The sequence below is a fragment of the Lathamus discolor genome, chromosome 2, assembly GCF_037157495.1.
Source record: "Lathamus discolor isolate bLatDis1 chromosome 2, bLatDis1.hap1, whole genome shotgun sequence".
NCBI lineage: Eukaryota > Metazoa > Chordata > Aves > Psittaciformes > Psittacidae > Lathamus > Lathamus discolor.
In genome coordinates this window covers 1,631,584-1,657,043 of record NC_088885.1, presented here as the reverse complement: position 1 = coordinate 1,657,043, position 25,460 = coordinate 1,631,584, and the positions used below count along the sequence as shown (strand labels likewise).

The 25,460-nt window shown below is 44.6% G+C and overlaps 1 protein-coding gene across 4 annotated transcripts in view; it reads left to right on the top strand.

Moving 5' to 3' along the window:
• The window catches only part of STAC (SH3 and cysteine rich domain), a 139,415-nt gene that overhangs the window by 94,489 nt on the left and 19,466 nt on the right, over window positions 1-25,460 (top strand). For all 4 annotated transcript variants that reach the window (XM_065669166.1, XM_065669165.1, XM_065669167.1 and 1 more), the window contains 4 exons: window positions 2,449-2,725; window positions 18,452-18,552; window positions 20,689-20,770; window positions 22,432-22,547. In XM_065669166.1, the coding sequence (XP_065525238.1) occupies window positions 2,449-2,725; window positions 18,452-18,552; window positions 20,689-20,770; window positions 22,432-22,547 (576 nt within the window). The remainder of the gene's footprint in view (window positions 1-2,448; window positions 2,726-18,451; window positions 18,553-20,688; window positions 20,771-22,431; window positions 22,548-25,460) is intronic.

Genomic DNA, 25,460 nt, shown 5'->3' with positions numbered 1-25,460 from the left:
ATCTCAGCACTATTGGCTTGTGGAGGGATGCCTACCAAATATGTAAATGCAACTTGGTCCATTTGTTCTTCAGTATGTATGTGTCCTGCTCTGAATATTGGTGATGGTGATGCATGGGGCATGCACAGTTGTATGCTCAGCTTGGTGTGCATGCATGTGTTTGGACATGCATAGCCTGAATGCTGGACTAACCTTTGGAAAACTGTTGGCTTTTCTGCCTGGGGGAGGAAAAGCTGCTGGTACGGCCCTTGACTGGTAAATGGCTGTGCAAAGGAGACCGGGGTGAGGGTAGTAAATGCAGAGCTCCTAATGATACACTGCATGCATTGTTCAGACTAGGACAGTTGTTTCATGATAAAACAAATCCTGTGTTGCACAGCTTAGTCTTCTTTCTGTGGCAAAAGCAGTGTTTTGAAATGTAATTAACTTCCTATGGCTCTGTGGAAATGGATGGGCAATCAATAATGGATGCCAATTCAGTCACCTTGGGGCAGTGTGGTTCTCTGTGTTTTGCTACACTAATTAGGCCTGACTTCAGTGAGGAGGGAAGGGGATGAAGTGTTGCGGAGTTCCTGGCTGTCAGCGAGAGAGATGGAGTAACCTCGGTGACTGCAGGAGCCAGTGACTTTAACATCCAGGCAGAAAAGACCTCACGTTATATTGGTGCAGTTACACAGTGAGATTTAGGCTCAGCTAATCCATGACTTTCGCTTCAGCTGAAAGAGCTTCAGAAACTGCTCTTACCTGGTAGTTGGCACATAATAACTTAATTGCTCTTATTCACACACTCCTCCAGAGACTGAGAGTCTCTTGCAAATAGGTATTTCCTTTTGGATCCCTTGAACCCCGAGAGAGTTGTGGCTGAGAGTGGTGCACGTTGGATGGGCTCTGGTCTCTCCCTGCTCCCAAAGTCACTAAGGAGAAACAGCTCAGGGAGCAGAACGCAGCTTGCTCCCATGTAACAAACCCGAACACTGTTAACTGGAGGCAATGGCAGCTCTTTGCCTGTTTATTGGACTTGAAGAGCTCATTATGAAACACGGGGAATTTTGCTGGAGCTTCTCCCTTCTCCAAGAACAAGCTGCTTGTGTCTGAGGGTGGGATTCCTTCAGGCTGCTGTCTGACATCGTGCTTTTGGCTGCTCCATAGGGAAAATGGATGGATCAGGAATAGAACCTAGAGAATTCTGCTCTCGCAAGCGCTCTGGGGCAACTCAGTCAGTGTGACAGACCAGTGCCACGCTTTCTTTAGGAAAGCATGTGAACTCCGTCCCTTTCTGTTAGTGTGAATTATGATTCCCAATCATCATTGCCCCAACATAAACAGTCTCTAATATAAACCATTCCTGCTGGATACCACAGACAGCCTGGTGGCATGGAAAATGTTGGTTGTTGCATCACACTTGCCTAGAGAATTGCAGCAGTGATTGAAAGGATTGTGCAGTGGTTGGAATAACGCTGAGTGAAAGGGGATACAGCGGCATTAGGCTCCAGAGACAGCAGACAGGAAGGCGATGCAGAGCTGGCTTCTGTTTTACCTGGCCTCTCCTTGTGGGCCATTGGAGTCGACAGACCCACAAACACATGCAGCTGATATCCTGATAGCTTCTGTGCCTCACCTTGCACCCTTCTCAGCCTTATACAGACTTGGTTTTGGGGGGAAGGATGAGAGGATCTGTACAGTGCAAGAGAGTTGATAGGTAAAGAGTCTGAGTTAACAAAGTTAAGTTCATAATGCCTTATTGCAGTCCTCAATAGTCTCACAATCAAGGCACAATACATGTATATATACATATATATGTTCACAGTTATATATATACACACAAGAATATATGTGAATGTGTATTAACTGGTATTAATTAAGGCATTAACCGCCGATTAGCTAGTTAATGATACTGTTACTGCTCCTTAGCCTTCTTTCATTTAAAAAGAACTAAAAGAAAACAAGAATTTCTGTCAAAACTGCATGAAATCTCCGTTTCTGCCAAATTCAAGAAATACAAGTGTATCAAATATCTTTACTGAATTCATTCCTCTTGTACCAGGGTTTTTTTAACAGGGGTTCCTGAAATGGCTTTACAGGCTGCTTGAGGACCATGCAAGGATGAGTAACACTCCTCAGGTGTTATAAGGATATATTCTCCAATGTGTGCAACTCTGCAGTACCTCTTTGCGCTCATACCTGAAAGAAAAGCCCAATAGAAGCGTTCATCAGGGCTTTATTGTCTATCAGAAAGCATGTGTAGAGTAGTTTATTTTCTCTTTGGGATGTGTTTTCTTTGCTCTGAAATAGCTGGTTAAATTCTAACGTCAGCTTTATTGTTCAGGTGGTTCAGGGTCTGCCAATGGCTCGCAGGTTCACTTGCCTGCGGCACACCCCAAACGCAGGAGCCTTGCCTTGCTGTTGGAGAGGGAAGGGCTGTGATTGTGACTGCCTTCTCTGTTGCAGCTGCAGAAACTGAAGCGGTCGCTCTCCTTCAAGACCAAAAGCTTGCGGAGTAAAAGCGCGGACAATTTCTTCCAGAGGACTAATAGCGATGTGAAACTGCAAGTGGACTTGATGCCTGAGGTGAGCACGAGCACCGGGCAGCTCCCCAGCTCCGAGAGCCAGGCGTCCTCCCCGAGCAGAGTCCAGCAGCTGCCAGAAAACAACAAGGCTCACATCTTCCAGGAGCACATCTTCAAAAAGCCCACCTTCTGCGACGTCTGCAACCACATGATTGTCGGTAAGGAGCGACCGGTGTTCAACCCGGGCTAGGGATCACAGGGTGACCTTTCCATGCCTTACGTGAGCCCAGATGTCTGCTTGAGAGTATTCATGCCGGAAGGACCCAGACTTCTGTCACATCTGCACTGGTTAATACAAGTTCTATATCTGTTGACAGATCTCTTGCCTTGTAGACACATAGTGTTATCACAAATTACAGGTGAGAGTTTCAGCTGGAGTCGCATTCCTCTCTCGGTCAGGTCATAGAATCATAGAACAGTTAAGGTTGGAAAGGACCTCAAGATCATCCCATTCCAACCCCCCTGCCATGGGCAGGGACACCTCACACTAAACCATCCCACACAAGGCTTCATCCAACCTGGCCTTGAACACTGCCAGGGATGGAGCACTCACAACCTCCCTGGGCAACCCATTCCAGTGCCTCACCACCCTAACAGGAAAGAATTTCCTCCTTATATCCAGTACTGAGCACCAAGCACAAATATTGTTGTATGTTACACTAGAAGCAGCAGAAACATATCTTGCAAATTTATGTGTGCTATCCTAATTCTTTTGCCCAACAGTAATTCTAACTCTCTTGCAACTTGTGTCTGCCCTCACAACTTGCATTGTGCCCAGTTTGCTTTCACCTGTGCTGACCACAGGTCTCAGGGTAGACCTCAAACAGTATTCCAATACATAAAGGGCTGACAAGAAACCTGGAGAAGGGCTCTGGACAAGGGCTTGTAGGGACAGGACAAGAGGAAATGGCTTGAACCTGCCCGAGGGGAGACTGAGCTGAGCTCTTAGGCAGAAGCTCTTCCCTGTGAGGGTGCTGAGGCGCTGGCACAGGGTGCCCAGAGAAGCTGTGGCTGCCCCATCCCTGGCAGTGCTCAAGACTAAAATGAGCCCTGCTTGTAGGGTAAGATGCTTGAAGATGCTGCAGATTATCTATGGGGCTGTGCAAGGAGAGGTCAGGAAAGAAGTGGTGCCTGGTGGCTGGAGGTGTAGAACGTGCACGGTCACCACTGTGGGAAGCTGCAGGAGTTGCTCTTCAGAAGGCTAGTCCTAGAAATCCGTGTTGCTTTGGCTTGTGTGTTATGTACACATAACTTGGTCTTCTTGTTACTTACAGAATCATAGAATAGTTAGGGTTGGAAAGGACCTTAAGATCATCCAGTTCTCCCAGTACAGTAGATCTGGAATGAATTCGGTGGCAGTGTACCAGTGTGAAAGTGAGTGACACACTGTCCAGGTTTTTAGACAGGATAAGGAGGACCGGATTTTAGACAGGATACTAGCTTTATGTAGAAATAGCACAGGTCTTTGAGCACAAACTATTGTCTGTAGTTTATCTAGCTCACTGTAAGAAACTCATGTCCTTTGACATGGAGATCACTGCCCTTCGGGTAACAGTATGATAAGTTGAAAGATGCTGGTAGGATTGCTCAACCTTTTTCAGAGAATGGTACCTCCTTTTCCACATAAGGGTGCTCAGTGTACCCCACTTGTGTGCATGGGAAAAGGCAGATGTCTGCAGAACATTAAAGCTCATGCAAGACGATCATTAAACACAAGGCTTGATTTCATCCTCTCTGCACCACAGCTGTACTGAATCCAGGGAAACGGAGAAGCTTTGATCCCAGATTTTCCGTGCCATTTTCCAGCGTGTTAAGCTTTTTTCTACTTTAAGTGATAGAACAAGTCAAAGGGAAAAGGAGTAAAGCATCAGTATCAGGGAAGTTCATAGGCCAGGTACTGAAAGGAAGTCTGGAAGACAGAATGCAGGTAGTTAGCTGAAATAACCCATTTGTGGAAGCGGGCCCAGAACTTGTCCTCTTCTGTAACGCGGATGGACGTTTCATCAAGGCTTAGTTTCACAAATATACGCTGCAAATATAAGTCCTTTGCATTCCTGGCAGCTTTCCATGATGTTGTATGGAGATCAGTATCATCGCAGATCTGCACGACTCAGCAATACTGTTCCAAAACACTGCCGCTCAAGATGGATTAACACTGGCAGCAAACTTCGCAGGGAGTAACGCCAGCTCGTAAACACCCATGCCCTTCTCCTTTGCAGGGCAATCTGGGATAGGAAAGTCCTGAAGCATAGCTATGAGCTTCAAAATACCAGTTTTAACCCCACCTGCCTTCTGATCTTGCTCGCTTCTTTTCTATCCTCTGAGGACTTCCCTTTTCTGTTCTGTAACGTAGCTACTTCATTACAGAAAGAAGCCTTTTATAGTCACTTGAAGAAGCTAATGCAGCCTGGTTTGTCTGGTGGCAGGCTGAGTCAGGTGAATTGCTTTCACCTCCTCCAGCTCATCTTTGCCTGGAGGTACAGCAGAAAAGATGATGAGAGTTTTTTATAATGCTTTAGAGTCTAGATGCCCTGGTTCTAAATAGACATCTTCTTTCTTCCTGTAATTCTGTCCTTTTGATCCTTATTGCAGTCATGCCTGGTTTTGCTGTATTGTATTTTAAGGAGCATGGGAGGTCTGGGTGTTACTGTTTGCAGCCCAGTTCATCCATATAGCTTTTGCAGCTGGTGGGGGAGCGAGGCAGGCAGATTCCGAGGAGCTCATGTCCAGCCTGCTCCCAAAGGCAGACAGAAACAAATTCAGTTCTGTGCAGGGACTCCGAATTTGCACTTGCAACATGGAGCCTCTTTGTTCTCTCTATTTGCATTTTTCATGGGCGGTGACATTGGAGAGTAACGAGTCTATGGCTTTAAATTCCTTATTGATGAGAATAAAGGCGAAGACAGATACATGTTTTGAAGACTGGGGGAAAGAGTCCAGGAAAATCCCAGCTTGACTTTAGATGGTTTCGGTTTTGTCACCAAGGATGTTTCCAGGTTCACCTTAAATGGCTTTCTGATCTATGAACTGAGCAGCTCTGTTTGGTACAGGGCGGCATGATGAACTGTGCGTAGCACGAACATGCAGGATGTACTTCAGCCTCCCTGGTGTGGCAGAATCTGTCTGTAGCTTCAGAGTGAGCAGAACACTGGGAGCAGAGGCAGCAGGCTCCTTGGGCTGCTCTTTTCAAGGCAAAATTAAAGCAAAGGGATGTGACACATTATCTTCCTACAAAAAATATGTGCATCATCTCTCCTTGATTGTTAGGCACTAAGAGCCAAATGTTGCCTTTGGGATGCAGCGCGTGTTCATTTGACAGGAGTCATCAGATAATGGCCAAGTACATGTAATCGATTTCAGCGTTCAGAGGAAGATGTTTACTAGGATCAGTGTGATGCAGATTTACTCATTCAAGTGCTTTTCATGCATCCCAGAGTGCAATGCAACATACTCAAAAGAAACTTTATTGGTTCGAGTTCAAAGGGAAAAGGCAGTACTACGAGTGTGCTTCATACCTCACCTTAAAGATGGGAGTTGGAGTGTTCCTACCGACTGTACCAGACTGGGAAAGGTTCCACCTCAGTAAATAGAAGGAGAATTTGACATAGAAGCAGCAGTTTTCTGCCAAGTGACATAAGGGAGAAAACTTCAGATCCATGGGGAGCTCTGAGGAGTGCATGGCGGATCCATTTTGCATTAACGGGGCCTTCTTGCAGCATCAAAAACTCCAATACAATTGCCAGTTCTAATACTGAAGTCAGCAGTAATAATTCACTTCATTTCAGAGCAAATCAACAGTATGCTGGAGCAGACCCTTCTCCTTCCTGCCCCTCACTGTTCTGTTGCTGCGAGCTGCAAGCATTGGTTAGTTTAGGACCGAGGTTTCAGCTCCATGGTGGGCAGCATCTTTTCCTAACTGTCTCGACCCATGAACATTCTTCACAGTAAGACTCTTAGACACCCATTTATTTGCTGTTCTTACTACTAGTATTTATCACTCTTTTAATAACCCCCGCAAGGGAAAAGGTTGAAAATCAAAGTACCTTGTGGAATGTATCACTAGATCGTTATTTAGAAGACGTTGGTTTGCTTACTTTACATCACTGAAAAGAGAATCAAACCCCTTTGAGTTTGCTTTGTGTTGCCTACCATTTTCTGTGTTTAGCAAGAATGTGGCAAGCTTTGGCAATGCCCATAAGGGTAAGCAAAACTGCCTGGCACCGGCAAAGATAGAAGCTGTTCATGTTGCATCAGGTTAGAGTCTTCAACTATACTGATCAGAAGCAAGTTCTTGCTCTTCTTCAGTCCCTGGTGTGTCATCGTTCGTCTCTGTGATACTCTTGAGGAAAACATGATGTCAGTGCTCTACTCTTGAAAAACATTGTGCATTTAAAAAACTCCATCTGTAGACTTCTCAACATTTTACTCATTTGCAGTTCATTTCCTGTGCTGACTCACATGGAAAAAATGTTCTTTTCCACACATTCCAAGCATATTACATGCAATTAACGTATTCCCATCTAAGTCAGATATAAGTAGTGTAGCAAAAAATAAGCCTCTTTGCTTTTAAAAATAGCTGACTTTAAAGTTAAACCTTTAAAGCTGTGTTTTAACGAAATCGATGCTTATTTATAACAACACTGGTGTTTCAAAAGCATACTTAGCAGTTTCCTTCCATGCTTAACCTTAACTTGGAGGCAGAGTTTTCACCAACCACCTTTTTTAGTGACACCTGATGCAGTATCTTTGCCTGGAAAGACATGCTGGAGGGCTACAAACTTTCAGGAAGACCCAACAAGACTGCGGTCTGGAATGTCCAGTCATAGTCAAACCCAGGTTCTTCTGGATCATGCCATCACTAGCTTATGTACCTGAGATAGACTCATCTATAGATGGTGTCTGAGCAATAGAGTTCCTGGTCTGGATGCAGATTCTCCGGACCTTTGCAGCTCTGGAGGTAAAGAACTCAGTACCTGCCTTCTCAGTGAAGTAGCTAAGTTCCAGTCAGAGAAACATGTAGAAGACAAAGCAGCACGCAAAGAAGTAATACCAATAGTAAACCTCTAATGCAGTTTACTTGCTGTCTGCTCATGAACAGTGCTTAAGCGGTGAAACTGTGATATCCCTTTAGTATTGACTGGCTCCTGCCACTGTCTGTTCTGGTTTAGCCACCAGCAAAGTTCCATGTGGCCATTCTTTCTGGCCACATTGTTTAGAAGCAACCTTTATTCCTTTATTTCCCTGTGTTACTGTGGTTACTAGAACATTCAGCCATTTTCATCCCCAGGGCTGTAATGCAACATCCTCCATAAAGCTTGGATCAAAGTTGATAAATTGGCCCAGCTTTTCAAATGCAGGAATGAATGAGAGAGAGAGATATCTCAATTGGAGCTATGGTCTCCTATTTTCTTTAGTCACTACATCTGAACCTCTTCCCTTAGACTCTCAGTTAACTGCAACTAATAAGTAATGGAAGAAACTCTGTAGTTTGAGGAAGTGTTTATGTAACTGTAATTTATGTGGATGCTTATTAAATATAGCAGAATTTCACAGGAACTGTGACACAGTGCTTTCTGCCTCCAGTCTGATCGGCTCCCTCATAGAGAACATTCTTGACTCTTTTAAAGCTTGCTGCCTCGCTTCCATTAAGCAGGCATTCTGCTTTGATCCGCACCTACCTTTATTCGGCATTATCCAGGTAGACTGGGGTCTGGTAAACATGTTGTTCACCCCTGCTTGGCAGCTAGACAAAGTAAAGGACACCTGGGAAGCATGACAGTAGCTGAAGCTCTCTTTCCAAGGCTGTAGTAGTTTGGAGGACTCTTAACAAATATACATATAAAAAAGGCATTTTTATTTACTGAGACTTCTCTTGGAGGATAAAGGCAAAATAACGTTATTCAGCCTTGCCTCCACTCAGTCTCTCTAGCCTCTCCCAGCCCACTTGACCCTGTGGCAAAAGATTTGCATTGCCACTGCATCAGCATGGCAGTTGTCCCCTGTAGAGAAGGGTGAAGAGCTGCCAGTGAGGAGGAGATGCCCCTGGAGCAGCTTGAGGAGGAGGCTTTGTGTCCACCTCTCTGATGGGTTTGTGCAGTCACAATTGAGCCTTCCCAGTTCTGTTTTCCGGATGATAGACCCCTCCAGTACAACATAGCGTGAATGTTGTGTATTATTAATCTAAGAGGACAAAGAGCGTCTCTGTGGAAAGAGGTTTTCAAAAGACCCCTTTGGTTGTGATTGTGAGGAAAAGGGGCAGTTGTGTAACCTTGTCAATGACTCAGTGATGGGCACCAGGAGCCATCCCATAGGTTAAATGACACATGACCTGGAGTCCCTGTCTCTTTCTCCTTCTTTGCTCCAGTAAATCCTGGATTTAGGAGACTCCGGTTCTCGCTCCACTTGATGAACACCTAAATCCTGTAGCACTTTTAAGAATCCATGTGAGTGAGAATGATTTCAGTCCTCTCTGACCTGCTGTGCTAGGGTTTAAGGCAAGCAAAAGCATAGCGTATTTTAGCACACATCTGCAAAAAACTGATGCGAGATAATATTAATATATATATATCTTTGCTTGAAATTGACCCCGGCTTGTCCTATGATTTCTTTCTTGAGTTAATAACTCTCCATAAGCATGGACTGTTGCGCTTTAGGGAGGAGGAGCCCTGTAAGAAGAGCTAAACAAGAGCCTTCTGGAAATAGGAAGTAGTGCAGTAACCAAACTGTCTGCAGTTAACTGTTAGCTGTAGACTAGTCAGGTACAGATAATGCCATCGGGACTCTGCACAATTTCCAGAAGTGAATGGTTTGTCTACTGAAATGCACAAAGTGGGGATGAACAGATGGAAAGAGGTAGAAATACGTACGGTACATGCACTATGGGTGTGCTCCATCGATGTGACTCCTGTGTTTAATAAGCATGACAAAAAGTATTCAATTCATGCAGCCCCGCATTTGTAAAGTAGTTACTGAGGGTCACGCAGCATCCCTGCATTAAATTAGTATTGTTCTTTGGTAATAAAGAGTGAAACAGACTTTAAAGCAGATACTGAAAAGCAAATATTTAGTCTGTTTATCCTTTGGGAGGGCTTCCTCCTCTGAGATGAGGCGAGAATGTTATCAGTAAATGGGATAATCAGCGACTGCTTAGCTGAGAAAAGAGTGTTGAGCTGTATTTTAAAAAGGGGGTGGAAATGTGTTTTAAATTCTAATTTGCCCTTGAACAGCATCGAGCATGTTTCACATTTGTAACCAGATCATTTGCAAGCGCGCTGTCATTTGGTGGGAATTGCTATTAATATGGAGCTGCAGTTAATCTTCAGTGAAAAAAGGCATTAAAGATCTTGACCAACATTTGCTGCCTAACTGGATGGAAAACAATAATTGTTCCCAGCACCTCTACAAGCAGTATTTTGATGTGGTGTTAGCCAAGATGCTTTTTGACCAGAAACTACATTGAAAAATGCCAAACACCTTATCCCAGTAGTGGCAATTTCTTCTGAGATCAGCCCAAGAGAGGAGCATAATGGTAAGGTTAAGGTTTGTTAAAGACCTAGGGATGAAGCAGAGTGTAAGATTTCTTTCTTTAATGTCCTGCTCCGGACTTATCCTGAGCTCATATGGGACATTGGGTGTTTTCAGATAAGTGAATTAAATGCATCTTCTTTGAAGCTGACCTTCTAGTCATAACATTATTTTTCTACTTAAGAGTCTTTGTCTACCAGAGTATCACTGTTATGTGGATAATTACATTGCCATGTAGCTGACAAAAGCATCATCTAGAAGGGAAATTACTGGCAGCTTCACCTTACTATGAGTTGCAGAAGCCATAAAATGAGGCAATTAGCAGAAATGCTTTTGCGAGAAATAGAGCATTGTCATTGTGTAGAGTAAAATGCCTACCCACGGTTGCTTGTCGCTTTCCTTAATATAGAAGGATGTCTCAGAAAGCAATGGTCCTTATGGCTTACATGGAACATTGCATGCTTTTTCTGCTTAGGAAATATGAATGCAAGTAAATGCAACTTCAGCAATCTTCTCTAACCTGCTGAAGTTTTAGCTTTACCCCCAGGCACGTAATACTTTCTGCGTTGCTGAACTGGAGAAACTTCTGCACAGCCATTTGACAGAAGGTTTTCTTATTCATTTAAACAATAATTGATGCCATGTGGAAGTGTACTTGTAGGTGTGCTTTAGACCAGTGCTGCTATGTGTCAAGTATGAAATTCTCTGGGGTTGCAAGCTGAGATTGCCTCTTTGAGCGGATGACAATAGCAAACAGCAGTGGGTTTCTGCCCAGCTCGTGGGATTTCACTGTAATCAGTAACTATTTCTGGAAAAAAATAAAAAAAAAAAAACAACAACAAATTTTAAAAGGGCCAAAAGGTTTCATTTGAATGTTTTTTCACATTTACAGTTTCACTTCTTGTTTTCAAAAATCACTGTGGAAAGAGAAACTAAAGCGAAACCACGGTTACAGAATGTGATTGTAAGATTATGTAAAGAAGCAACACATTGTGACTAACTGTGAAAATAACTCCCTGAAAACTGATCCCACCAAGCTGGTACAACTGCCCAGTTACTCACAGTGGTACCCTGAATCATCTCTAGTGAGAGCAAATGATGCTGCCACTCGCGCAGGGTTGTGCTGTTGAGGGAGCGTTTTTTGCTATGGGAGGAAAGAGCCAAAAACCTCAGTAAGTTTGAAACAGCAGAAAACCACAGAGCAACTGGCCCTTCACATAGCAGGGTTGGGGGGGGGGGGGATTAAGTAAACCTTTTATAGTCCTAATTAATTGTCATAATCTTCTGGCACTCTCATAGTGCCTCTCATGTAGCAATAGCAGCCTCTTATTTCAAGCCTATTGATGTTGGAGCTCTGTGAGCAATAGGCAATGTTAAAAATCCATTAGCAGATCAGATTGGATATTAAATCCAGTCACTGAGGATAGATTCTTCTTTTGTTCTACCTGTCTTCTCCCACATTTTCAGCAAGCCTGGAGTCCTGCTCTTCATTTCGCAGCATGGCTTTTGTTCAGATACCGGGTTTGGTTTTGTTTTCCAACTTCTCCTTAATGGTCCAATGTCCTTGAAGGATCAGCACATATAAATGGCCCTACAAAATTCAACTGGTTTTTCAAAGCATCTCAAAACGCACACACACAAAAAAGCTGCAATCGGATAGCTTTTCATTCCAACACACGTAAGAACACAGGTACAAATAACCTGAGCCTGCCAACGTGGAGATCTTGTTTGAAAGCTGAGTTTCTTCATCTTCTCCTTAAGAAGAGTTATTGAGCACACTATGTTACTAACATTACTGAGGTCAAGATCAGCCACTGATCTCTGCTTGTCCTCTTCCGGGACATGACATCAGGTTTAATGTCTCCATGTCCAGTTCAGCCATGGTACTGCCATCATCTCTGGGGAAGTTCACCATCACCTCCCATAGGCAATCACCGGAACAAGGATAAGCATACGCTTACCTTCTTTGAGCTATTTTCCTTCTCAGCAATGCAACATAGTGCAAAGGTCTACAAGCACAGGCTCAGTAGTCTAGAAAGCTGCCTAGAGAAGTAGGTATTGAGATATCAGGGTGTGTTTAGAGCAAAGAAGGTTAGATATGATTTATCTTGTTTGGTTTTTAGAGGACTGGGACTGTTTCTTTCGATAACATCTAGATGTTAGTTTACTTATCATGGCGTTCCAGCATCTTAATTAACATTTAGACGATCAAAGACCTGAGATGATAATTTAAGAAGTATGGAGGTGGATATTTCCTTTCAGGACAGACATTTATAGCAAAGCTGCTGAATATGTGAAAAGTGCATTGCCAGAAAACCTTTTGTGGACAGTTTTTTCTTCTTCTGATCACCAGACATCAAGAATGAGAATCACTTTTGCACTCAAAGACAGGAAAAACTTATTTGCATTTTAAGTGAGTCTTGTTCTTGAACCACATAATAAAAGGTCTGGCACCACTGGAAGTTCTTTGTCAAGGAGCTACAGAGTTGATTTGCGAGAGGAATAAAGGCATTTCCTCTTGCTGCTATGTATGATTAAAAGCCATGAAGTTAGTACTTTATTTTAGCAGGGATATTTTTCTTCTCTGTAACAGCCTTGAAGAAAAACCTGCCTATTACTGCCTCAGTTTTTTCTCAGCATGTCGTTGCTAAAGAAAACTATGTCACTAGGAAGTCAGTTCTAATTTTATGCACTGTTTTGTAGCCTGCCTACAGGCAAGGCAACTTTTCTTGCTGTTGAAACATTGGATATTGTTATGGGGAAGTTGGGTGGGGTAGGCGCTCACAGACCCGCACCTCTGAGTGACATGTAACCTAGCATTTATCCATTTGGCAGGAGAGGTACCATGGCTGGATAGCAAGCCCTGTTCTACAGAACATATATAGAGAAGTCCCAGCTTCTCCCCACACCCCCTTAGGTTTAGACTGGCACAAGGTGGGCTCAGGGGAATGGGCCGCTCTGCCAGTCAAAGTGTCAGGTCCAGACTCGGCAGCTTGGTCCCAAATGGGGGGGTTCCTGCTCTAGTTCCCACATGCTGTTGGATGGCTCTGTACAGTGTACCCCCGGCCCAAGGAGTTACTGCTTCAACCTACCCACAACTCCGCATGCTTTGAACTCACAGATTTAACTGCAGAAAAAAAAGAGACCAATACAAAAACATCTCTCGCTAAAGAGTAACCCCTTTGAAGTCAATCCCATGCTGCCATTATTCATGAAAAAATAGCCCAAATAAGATTTTTGCCTAGTTTTCTCAGTGTCCTTTGAACTTTCGTCATCCTACACATTGGTTATTCATGCATAGAGCGCCTTTGCCATAGTGTTCAAATGACTGCCTAGTCGGGTCAAAAGAGAAGGTATCCATGACGTGCAGTTTCATCTCTTAAGAAAGGAAAATTGATCCTTTAGAATCATCAAAATGACAATGGCAACAGCTGCCATAATACATTTATCTGGGGGCCGTTTAGGCACAGCACAGAGCAGACCACAAAATTATTAGGTCATCTTTTATTACTTTTGTAAACAATCATAGAATCATAGAATAGTCAGGGTTGGAAAGGACCTCAAGATCATCCAGTTCCAACCCCCCTGCCATGGGCAGGGACACCTCACACTAAACCATCCCACCCAAGGCTTCATCCAACCTGGCCTTGAACACTACCAGGGATGGAGCACTCACAACCTCCTCTCAGTCCTGTATTTAGCAGTTGAAAGCATGATGGGAGGGTTGCTGGTAGTACTGGTAATTTCATGTGAGGTGGATATTTGCCTACCAGTAACATACCCAGCAACTGTGTGTCCAGCAGCTTGCATTATCAGTCTGGCATTAGATGGCAATGACTTCCAGCAGTCAGCTATCTAGCGTGGCTCAGGAAATCTGGTTTCAGGCTTTGATTTATAGCTCTCCTGATGACCAGCTGAGCATCCGGGCCTCTGTCCTCCCCACAACGTCAGCTGGGAAAGACAATGGGGACCCAGCATCCAATAAGAAAAAGAAGCAGGAGGATGCCAGGTATTGGGGCAGAGGAAGGGGGCAAATCCCAAGGTGGCAGGAGGCTGAAGGCCAAAGAAGGTCGAGCAGAGGGATGCCCAGCTCGTCCTTACAAACCTAATGATTTGGGGGAATGAGGCTCAAGAGTGTTGACTTGAAAGGGGTGGATGTCCTGCAGAGAAAGTGCCATTCTCTGGTCTACCCACAGCTCTCGGGGCAGGAAATAGCCGTAAAGGAGTTTTTGAAACCAATCTCCCTTTGAGCATCAGAGATTTTGTGCAAAAACAGTCAATTGAAGAAGGGGACGGGAAAGGAGGTCACGCACAGGCTTGGAGGTGACTGCAAGGGCACCAGTGCCATTTCAGGGACGTTTCTTTCTCCTTCTAAGGTGACATCCAGAACCCTTCCCTGCTACGACACTGGCCCCAGCTTGCTTAAAATTCTCCTTTTCCCATCAGTTCTGGCATGGAAACAGCTTTCTGGTGACAATTGCAAATGTGCTTGGGGAGAAAGGGGCAAGGCACTCATTATTTTTATCAGCCTCCCACAGCAGAAGTTGAAGTTCTATGGAAAATATGTAATTTTAAATGCATTTATTTATGTAAGTTTTAAATCAAAACAGTTTCTGACTGGCATGTTCCTCTTAGCTGGAACGCTAAAAAATAGTTGTTGGGTCATAGCTGGATTAACTGGAGGTGGCAGTCTCTCTCTGTGTCCCTTTCCCTTTGCCTTTCTCTCTTTTACAGACCGGAATCATTTTATCCTCCCTTTTATTTTTTCCCACTTTAATATAATATAATTATCTGTATACAGGCAGCATAATGTCATGTTGTTACCGACATTTGCAGTGCTCTCTCACATTTCTCCAGGCTGTAGGGCTTGTTATCCATCGCTAGCTATTAATCTTACGTTGAGTCTTGAGACAGGCAGAAAGCAGCCAACTGTGCTGTGGCCATAGCCGTGCTGACCAAGAGGGTGATAAAGGTTCACCTCGCGAGTGTGTGACAAATGTAATTCTCATTTGCATTCCTTAGGATAAATGTCACTTTCCTGAAATGCAGCGTGGTTACTAAAGTATAGGAGAGACAGACATAAAGAGTTAGGTTTAAATTCTGCCCTGTCTCCCCTGTCTCTTCCTCCAGATCTTTCCATCCACCTATATTGAGGTGTTCTGTTTCCATTTAGGCTTTCTCCAAAGGAAGCTTTAGCTTTACCAAAGCAATGCAGTGCGTCCTTTTGGTGCTATTTGAGGTCAGATCATCAGAACAGTTGAAGATCCAATTTTCCATGGCCGCCCTGGAAAACCTAGCCACTGGTTTAGATATTCAAATGGGAGCTGACCCACTCGTAGAGTATTTCTAGCGAGGCATTATTAAACATGACCTGCTTCTCAAAGCGCTGTGTCCTTCCAGGGCCGAGTGTCTGGATGCATTAGCTGGTACCTGAAGAAACTGGCTGTAGGAGAACCTCGTTTTTAGGTTCATTTAAGAGCTGGTCAGGTACCCTGCCATGAAATTTCCTCCTTTGCATGCAGTGAAACACTGTTCTGTCAGCTTTTCCCCCCGTTTCAAACTACCAGGATGCCTTCCAAAGCCAGCCCCATTCAGGCAACCGTGAAGTCAGAAAGCTTGCTTACATGGGAGGAGGAAAATTGATGCAGCAGGTCAAACCCTGGTCTCATTTACACCTATACAGAACATGTATCTGTTCTTCGCAGTGTGGGCAGTGGCTGTGCCTCAGTTCTGAATCTCAGGAACTTCTGGGTCTGATGCATTGCCAATATGTAGTTGTCTAATCTCTGGTATGCAGTTTTGAAACAGTTTAGCTATGGTTCCCTGAGGAGGTTTGATTTAGTGTGATTGAGATCAGAAATTGAAGAAGAAAGGATTATCCTGGGGAAAAATGGATATCTGTCTTGTAGAAATGCCATTTTCAGAGCTTTGGGATATGGTGGTTAAGTGTAAATACAGAATAAATGCTGCTTCTTTAAGCCCCTTAGTTATTCCTTAGTGGGAGACAGGGAGATATATGCAAATTATTTCCAAGCTGCCTAATCCCGCAGTAAATCAAGTAGTTAGAAATGACAATGAATTAAAGACTGAAGCTTTTGGTAGTTATAGGCAATTTCATTTTGATTTACAAAGGCTTCTTGTAGGCTCAGGAGTGTGACTGAACTACTTTTCCTCTCTTTGAAGCCCCTACTTACCTGCCCACTGGTAACAAATGACATTCAGCAATAGAAATACAGTGCTGCTCTTTGTAATTAATGATGTTAGTGATTTTCACATGATCACAGGTTTCTGTTCTGGAGAAACTGGGTCTTGGTTTTTGAGAGCAGAACGGACACTTTGCATTCATTTAGCGCGTCATTTGGATGGATGTTTATATTGACAGATGTGTATCTTCTGTGATCAGATGGTTATAACACGTAAGGACGAATACACACCTTGTAATGCTAACACTGAAATGGCTGGAAGAGTGTAACACAGCCAGTAGAAAGGTCTGTAAGACTGTCTTTTCAGATAAGCCTCAGGAGTAACTTGGTGAAGCAGGTAAGAGTCATGTTGGTACAAACCAGCATGGCCCAGTCTAAGCACTGACACCAAATACGTATTGTGTAGGCAAAGCATGATGCCATTTACTTCTTTTTTCCATTCCACCTTATAATTATAATCTAAAAAGCTGTGGAGGAAGCCCTGTTCTCTCACTGTGTCAGTTGTTGTCCGTCAGGAAAGGTGATTCAGTATTTCATCATCTGTCACAAAAGCACAAAGCCAGAGCCATCAATATGGGTTTGAGCATGCGTTATTGAAAAGAAACCGACTGAAAACCAGCACAGTAATCCAAGTGCAATCACACAATAAAAAAAACCCGAACCCACAGGGATGTGTTCTTGTGGTAAATCCTGTGTTTACTAGGAAAAAAGACCGCAGGAATGAGGCTAGGCGCTTGCACATACCAAGAAGGGGCTGAGAGGGACCAAGCAGGCAACAAGCTGGGAGCAGGCACTGACCCCACTCTGTGCGAGGCCCTGGGGTGCACCCCACGCTCAAGCACATCCGTCCCCCCTCTCTCCAGCAGTCTCAGCAGGAAGGAGGGGAGGATCTCAGTTCCCTGTCCTACAAGTGAAACATCTGAGCTTTGCTCCCTGCTACCTGCCCCAGCTCCTCCAGCCCGGCTCTATCTGGCTTGAAAGTGGCCACCTCAGGGACCAATACCACTGAAAGCAGTCCTGTCAAGGCTTGGGTTTTGTCAGCACCGTGATGAGACCTTCCCTGAAGTGCTTCTTTCAGACACAGGGTTTCACTAAATCAAGTGAGCAGCACATACATGGCGTTGACTACTCAAGTAACCAAGAGCTACATGAGCACTTTCCGATGCAGCATCCCTCTGACTAACATTCTTATCATGCCTGACTAATGAGGGTGGGTTAAAATGTCAAGGGTTTTTGAGAGGTTTTTTTTACTACCTTGTTTCTTACTCTCGCAGTAGATGATAATGAACCGACACGTTGCTTACTCATTGCATTTATACAGTCCTGCCGGCATAAAAGAGTTGTTGCGGTTTAACTGTTTCTGCATAGTTTAGGAAGTCTTACGGGTGCACGAATACAAATGGCTGTTCCTGCCTGGAAGCAAACAGACTTGGCTCTGTCATTAAAGAGTAGGTTTGTGTTGAAGATAATGCAGAACTACTGTTGCCCAGGTGGGAGAAGCCTGCTTCTGTGCGGCAGAATTTCTCCTGGAGCTATGTTACCTGTGATGCCGGTTGTTACCAGTGAATCAGAGCAAGGTCAGACCCAGGATATCACACAGGGACATGCGAGGAGCCCTTTCTGCAGCCTTTGAGCACTGGTCCAGGATGGTGAGAGCAGCAATCCCTGGGTGAATGTGTGAGCAATGGTAAAGGGGCTGGTTTAGCCCCCTCACACACCCCTGGAGCTACCTCTCACCCACAAACCCTGGTCCTTCACTGGTGGCCTGGATCCCCAGGGCAGCTCCCGAGCCTGGGTGTTTCTTCAGCAGCTCCCTGAGCCATGCACAGCTCTCAGGCCATGCCTTTTCCAAACAGCAAAAGGATTTTGATTGGTGTTTATGAGGTGGAGACGTCACAGGTAAGGCTGTCACACAGCAGAGCATCATCTAATGTATATCTGTAAAGGCAACAATAGCCTAGGAAAGGGCCTGGGGGAGAAATGCCTTAAACAGGCTGTAAAGGAAGTGTGTGTATAAATGCATATTAAGAACGGCAGGTGAGGCCACCTCCAGTAAAAGCAGTAAAGTGACCTCCCTGTCCGTTCTTTCAGGTCAGTCGTTAAATGCATGGAAACTATGGATTTTGTCTGAATAAATCATTTCCCTGCGTTTCACAGGGACAACCGCTAAGCACGGGCTGCGCTGCAAGGCTTGTAAGATGAGCATCCACCACAAGTGTGCGGACAGCATTGGACAGCAGCGCTGCATGGGCAAGCTGGTAAGTGCAGTGGGAAGCACTGCTGGCCCTGTGTGCCTGAGCTCCCGGCTGGTGTGTGAGCAGAACTGACACGGGGTCACTGTGCTGAAGAGAGAGAAGGAAAAGCCAGGTTGGTCACCTTAGGATCAATTTGGGCAATTTCTGTTACTCATAAAGCTGAACCAAAATGCAACACAAATCTGGTCTGTTTGTGGATGTGAAAATACAGTTCCATAATCCAAATTCAGCTAAATAACAGAATGAATTCCCTTGGTTTAAACTGTGCTATGTGTAGTGTAAATCTCACAAGGAATGCTAGAAATCAGTGAAAATATTCCAACAGAGTTTAGTGAAAAATCCTTCAAATTATGTTTTATTGTTTTTTCCACTGTTAAGGCTTGAAGAAAACCCAAAATTCATCTTAAAAAGAAAACCAAAGGCTATTTCCCTGTGGGACACTACAGAGTTTGAATCAGTCTCTTGTTAGGAGAGGCTGGGAGGAGATTTCCTCCCGTATGGACCCATGCCTGGCTTACCTTTTGGGCAGCAAATTCTCATTACTGGCAAAGGCAGGACATTGTGTGTGAGACAATTCTAACCCAACTTGATGACTCTTATGGGAATACAGTTCTTTTGGGAAAAGGACTTGGAAAAATGGCCATTTAGAACATCAAAACTGAGTAGACGTGTTCACGTTTCGCATGTTCTCATTTGCTGCAACCTGAAGGTACCCGAGACAAACATGAGCAGTTTCATTGTGTTAAATGATGAAAAATAAATGCAAGCATTGGCTTCAGAAGGGCAGGAAGCCCCCGTTTCCCTGGAAAGATCTTTTTTCTCCAGGAGTATTCAGTAAAAGCTATTGTTGTTCATACACGTGAGGCAAATCTTTATGCATTTAAACTGTAATCATAGCCCTAGTGTGAGGCATTCTGATACAGGAAGTCGGTCTGTGGAGAGCTGAATGGTGCCACTGCAAGCCTTGGACAAGTCAAATATTAGATCACATTACTTATTTGTGGTCATTAGTTTTCAGCAGCAGAAAAGTAGAGGCCAGATTTACATCGGGAAGCCATCCAGCAAAGCTACTGGATTTTTCCGAGCTCATGTTATGCCTGGATCTAGTTTGGGGGCAAACCATGGATCTGGAATTTATTACTCTTAAGAAACCAAATTTATCAGTCTCCTCGTTCCATCTTGATCTGTACTGAGGCTCTTTAGCAAAAGAACTAGTTGCCTGTCATTTTCAATGTACACTGACCACGGGATATGGCAGATATGCGCATCTCCATGAGGCTTTTCCTCTTCTCACTGTGACTGGAAGTTCTGGAGCCTGTGAAGATTATGAATCTGAGAGGCCATTTGTGAATCCCTGTTACCTGGAAGGGTCTTAACAATGCCTTAAATGTTAGCGCCTTCATTTGGGGTCCTCAGCCTTTGCCTGAGGTATGTGCTAGCTGAGATAGTAAATAGGTAACGGGAAATGGTCAGCCTTCTAATACTTGTTTTATGAGTGGTATAGGGCACAGTTATTTGCCATATTGTAGTCTTTAATGGTATAGCTTGAGTTGTTACAGGGCATTTCTCTACAAAAGGGCTTTGAGGGGATATCTGGTGGCAACTTGGGAAGCTTTTTGTCCTCATAACACAAAAAGGCAGTGGAAGCTGCAGTCAGTCGGCAGCAAACCTCAGAAAAATCCATAGAAAGGCTCTATAAATTCCTTGGGTTTCACAGTGCCTATGTGGGAACATGAGGATTTGGTGTTAGGGAGGGGAGGGGTAGTCGCGTGCTTAGCAAACGCAAAACAGTGCAAATTCACATTGCATAAAGAGAAAGGGAGAGGGGAAACTTCCCAGAGCCTGTAATGGTTCAGCACCTCTGCTGCAGCTGATTAGTGCTGCTTTTGTGTAAGACAAGAGAAAAAGGGGAGCTGAAAATGAGCCCCTCCTTCCACATAACTAAGGGAAACTGGTATTTTCCAGGGGATAAATCTCATTAATCCCTGATCTCTAAACCCCATGGTGAGTCAACAACAGGAGGCACATTTCCAGCCTCACCACCCTGTTGTGCCCGTTAGCACGGGAGCTGAGGTTATTTCTACTGCCTGGATCACGGGAGCAATGCACTTCACTTGTCTTTGCTTTCTCTCCCTCCAGCCAAAGGGATTTCGACGGTACTACAGCTCACCACTACTCATTCATGAACAGTTTGGCTGCATCAAAGAAGTGATGCCTATTGGTAGGTTTCGATTGCTTTTCCGTTCAGTCTCCTTTGGGCAGTGCTCTGCAGCAGCAGCAGCAGACTTCCAGCCGTGGTATTTACCCTGAGCAGCCTTCCAGCTCCTTTCGGTGACTGGATGTCCTTCTGCCATCTCAGGAAAGGACCACTTCAAAGATACAAAGCTGGAAGAGGAGAGGGTGTGTTTATTGTGCGTTTCACTCAACCCCCCCCGTACATACAGCCTCTGAGCCATCACCCTGCTTAGAATAATCACTGAGATCAAGGTTGGAACTTAAAAGGGAGGAAACACTGGTGAAGGCCTGAGCTGGGAAGAACCAGATAAAAGAGAGATCAAAACAGCAGAAGGCATTCAAGCCACTGGTGTGGCTTTGGAGGGACATCGCTTGGGTACTGTCTGATTCCCTCCACACGTCTTACTTTCCTAATGTCTTTCCCTTATTAACCATGTCTGCACACTGCCTGAGCATTGCAGAGACCAGATTTCACTCACTGTGGTACCACACTCCTGAAAGGAAACATTCTGAAATGGAGAAGTTGAGCTGATTCGAGGAAATATTTCTCCCCCCAGTTCCCTGACCAGGCAGTACAAGACATGAAAGCCAAAACTAGGCAGTCACTTTAGAGTTAGGTCTCTGAGGACATTTGCTTTGTTGTTTTCAGCAGTTTAAATTAAAGAATTAAATGGATTTCATCTCAGTTTTTTTCTAAAAAATATTGTCATTTTGGAGCAAATTCTGGCTAAAACTGAAGTGTGCTTAGCTCTTATCAAAGTTCCAAATCCCATGTGTTTTCTCAGTATATTGGCCAAAATTCTACACAGTGCTACATATGTAATGTGTTGTACATGTCTGCTGCCTTGTACCACAAAGCGGGCTGAGGACTGTTATGTATGGAGAAAAGGATTTGAAGTGAATTTGCTTGTGCTAATTGAAGATGTCCATTTCTTTGGCAAACGACTTGTAGAGGCAGCTGTGAGGAACAGTGGCAATGAGAACTGAACAGGCCTGTACCAGTGGGAGTGAGTGGTCTCCTTTCTAGTTACTGCTAGGCTGAGCTGAGCAACTTGGAGCACAGTCCCAACAGCAGGTACCTACTCATGCCTGCCTCCAGACCTTATGGCCCCACAGTGGGGATGTCAGCATCTTTCAAGGAAGATCCAGGCCATCCTGTTTATCCACGTTAGCCAAGTAGGAGCACTGAACGCAGATGGATAATGGAGTTGGCCCACCCATACCACAAGGATGCTCAGGCACCATGCAGGGCTTTTCCCTTAAAGCATCCACTGTTGAGAGCAATCCAAGAGGTCAGTGGTGGGAACAGGCAGCAAACATGGGTTGGAGTCACTGGCACTTTGTCTTCTTTACCTCAGCGTAGGCAGCATCAGTAGTGATTAGAGAAGGGGGATGACAGGTGAAGAGAGACAGGACCTGAAGAACCTGTATGAGGGGAGGATGATTTTTATGGGAGAAGCAGGAAGTCGCTAGCCAGATCCAATTCCACCAAGTTATCTAACACTTTGCATCAGGATAATCTGTCAGCTCGTACCTAAGCATACACCCCAGCATGCTGATAGAGGCAGGTATTTCTCCAGGTGGAGCAGGAACATGACCAGAACTATCTCCAAGGGACTGACGCATGTTTTGCTCCTTCTGTTGCAGCCTGCGGAAACAAGGTTGATCCTGTGTATGAAACTCTCCGCTTTGGGACCTCCTTAGCCCAGAAAACCAAAAAGAGCAGCTCTGGAAGTGGGTCTGATTCTCCAAACAGAAATTCTGTGAGTATCCCACATCTTTGTTCCCTTTTCTTTCTGGAGGAGCAGCAGATATTCACCCACAGGAGTTCGTATCAGAGCTCACAAAACTTGTATTTCAGACTGTAAACCACTGATCTTGTGCTGAGCTTCCACAATGAGACCAGAAAACACGCTGCTTGTGCAAACTCGGGTTTGAAATGTCATTGAGATGACTCCTGAGAAAAAGGGGAAAATACAGATTAAATGAATAATCTTATTTTGTCAGATTGGAAAAGGGAATTGTGTTCTTTTGATTATGCGTATCTGTGTAAAAGTGGAACAGAGATATTTAACCGTCATGCTGGCGTAGATCCATACTGCCTGTGGTTGACGGTGGGCAATTACCCTTCATACAAGTGATGGCAACGGGTGGGCGTCCTCAGAGCCTAAGTTTAAAAGGCCAAAGCTCCACAATACGAACCCAGACAAAACTAAGCCACTGTGACAAGGCAGTGGACGGGCACTTCCACTGCTGCTCAGTATAGACTCAGCCTCACAGATCTGGATTCCTCTCCAAAACCCAGACTCCAGGCAGGTGTACCCAGCTCGTTCTGTCCAGACAGGGAGATTTTCACCTTTGTGTTAATCATTGTTGTTCACTTTCTCCTGTCATAGAAGACCACGGCAGAAAGCTGGACAAGGGAAACAATAGTTCCCTTAGCCCTGCTTTTGCTAAATCCCTACCTAGTTCAACAGTAACAATAACCAATTTCTTCCTTACAGAAATGGTTATTTCAGCAGTATTGGAAACCCCGAGATCAGGAGCTCTTTCATGGTGTCGAAGGACTGTTTGATACCCTTTCATCTCTCATAAACAGGCACTTCAGCCTGTATATGCTTGAGGCTCTTTTGGTTTTCCATAGACATCCTTCCCACTGGTCCCCCCACCAAAAAGAAGGAACAACAAAATCACCCCTGAATACACTGGAGCCTAAAGCTGGTTGTCGTGTCTGAAGCTCAGACCCACATTATCTGACAATCTGTCCCACACTCACCTCGGCATAAAAACCACCAGGCGCAGAGACATAACGACACTTGGTCTCCAGGCCTCAAAGCAGACACTTAGATGTTTAATTTGAAGTCGTGCTAATACGTGCTCATGTTTGGTACAACATCTCCCTGGTGCTTCAGTGTATGCCCACTGAATTGTAACGTTAGGTGGTATAGGTGGCCACTAAACAGATATCCGTTTGCGTCAGATGGGAAAGAAACCAGGCAAATTTAAGCAAGAACTGAGTGAAATCTGTAAGGAAGTTATTGAACAGCATGTCCTCTACCCACCCTTGTTTGTGCCTTAACAGCAGTTTTGTAATTCCCATTCTTCTTTAAGGCCCAAAGTAACACCACCACCTCTCGCGTTGTGGTTGCTTTTCTTTCAGTTATTTAATTTGCTTTGAAGAAAGGAGTTCTACGAATGTAATTATTGCTTTCTAAATCCATAAAGTGTTCTGTTGAATTATGAATGGCAACTCAAGCGTAGGAATCACGACTGCTGCGTCAGCTTGCCCTAGGGAGCTGATCACATCTAGGTGGGGTGTGGGTGGAGAATGAGGAATGCGAGTTCATCATGGGGATTTCTCCAGGGTATTGAGGCTGAGAGAGAATATAACACGTGTCAGCATACAGAAAACAGGAAACATCAGAGAACTGAATAAACAGACGTGTGAAACCATAGCTTGTGCCAGTGCAAGCTTGTGGATTGAGACACCCAGGGGCAGACACAAGCCTGATCCAAGTGATGGATCTTTACACCTGTGATGTGTGACCCAGGAGCAAGCATTGAGCAGCGACCACCGCAGGGACATGACACAGAGCCCTTAGAGCAGAGGTAAAAATGCACCAGAGAACGTGAGCTAGCAGCACATGTGCAGTTAATAACACATAGGTACTAAGTTCTGTCCCCAGTGGTCCTCACTTCTGTGTTGCTTCGCTCTTCTCCAAGCGGAAGCAGCGATGTGAGGCTCACAGCAGTGCAGAGGCTTTGCAGCATGCCTTGTCTCTACAGCCATAAAGCTTTCAGGGCTGCAGTTTATGACTCTAGGCAGAGTAGAGAACTAGCCATGGTATTTTGAATATGAGTGAGCAGCGTGGATGCACCCACTGTGATTTTTCAGCCCAGATTCTGCATTTCCCATAAGGGAAAGTGGCCATATGCTCCAGATTTACTACCTACTGCTTCCTTAAAACTGTGCTGCTGCAGCCCACATTTATACAGGAAGTCACTCGAGGTGATGTAAACGTGATTCCAGTTCTTGTTAGCTTTTCGTAGCTCAGCTCCTCTCAAAAGCAGCTTTGTACCTCTGTCATTTCTATTGGAGCATTTGTCATAGAGCTCTTGACTGTAAAATCGCTAAAGGTAACTGAAGTTGCTTCAGGAGGTATTGAATGAAGTATGTACTGAAGAGACAGCCACTGAACATTCCATATGCAGTAGTACGCAACAAAATATGAAGCTAATTATCAGCAATCATGCAATTATGAAGATAGTCTATGAAGAATGAGGAGCATGCCATAGCAATGAGGTGGAAAACAGCTGGCACTTGCTGTTTCATCGAAGCCAGTTTCCCTTCTCCACCCAGCAACTAGAATTCCCTAGGTAAGCTCTGCACTCTCTCCATGCTGTTGCATATTGCACCCGTTGCTATTGCAGCGCCTTCTCGTCTGGGGTGACCCATTTGTGCAAGATGCAAGAGAAACGTGACCTGCTCCAAAAGGCTGAGTCTAAAAGCAAGGCAGAACAGAGCGGTAAGGTGGAAGGCTCTTAAAATAGCAGGGGGAGCAACATAACCGCAAGATACCTAAGGCATAAATCTACTTTTAACCTCTTTGTTCATTAGTGTCCTTGGATGGAGAAGTAGCTGGGAATGTACTAGATACAGAAAATAAAATTGTCAA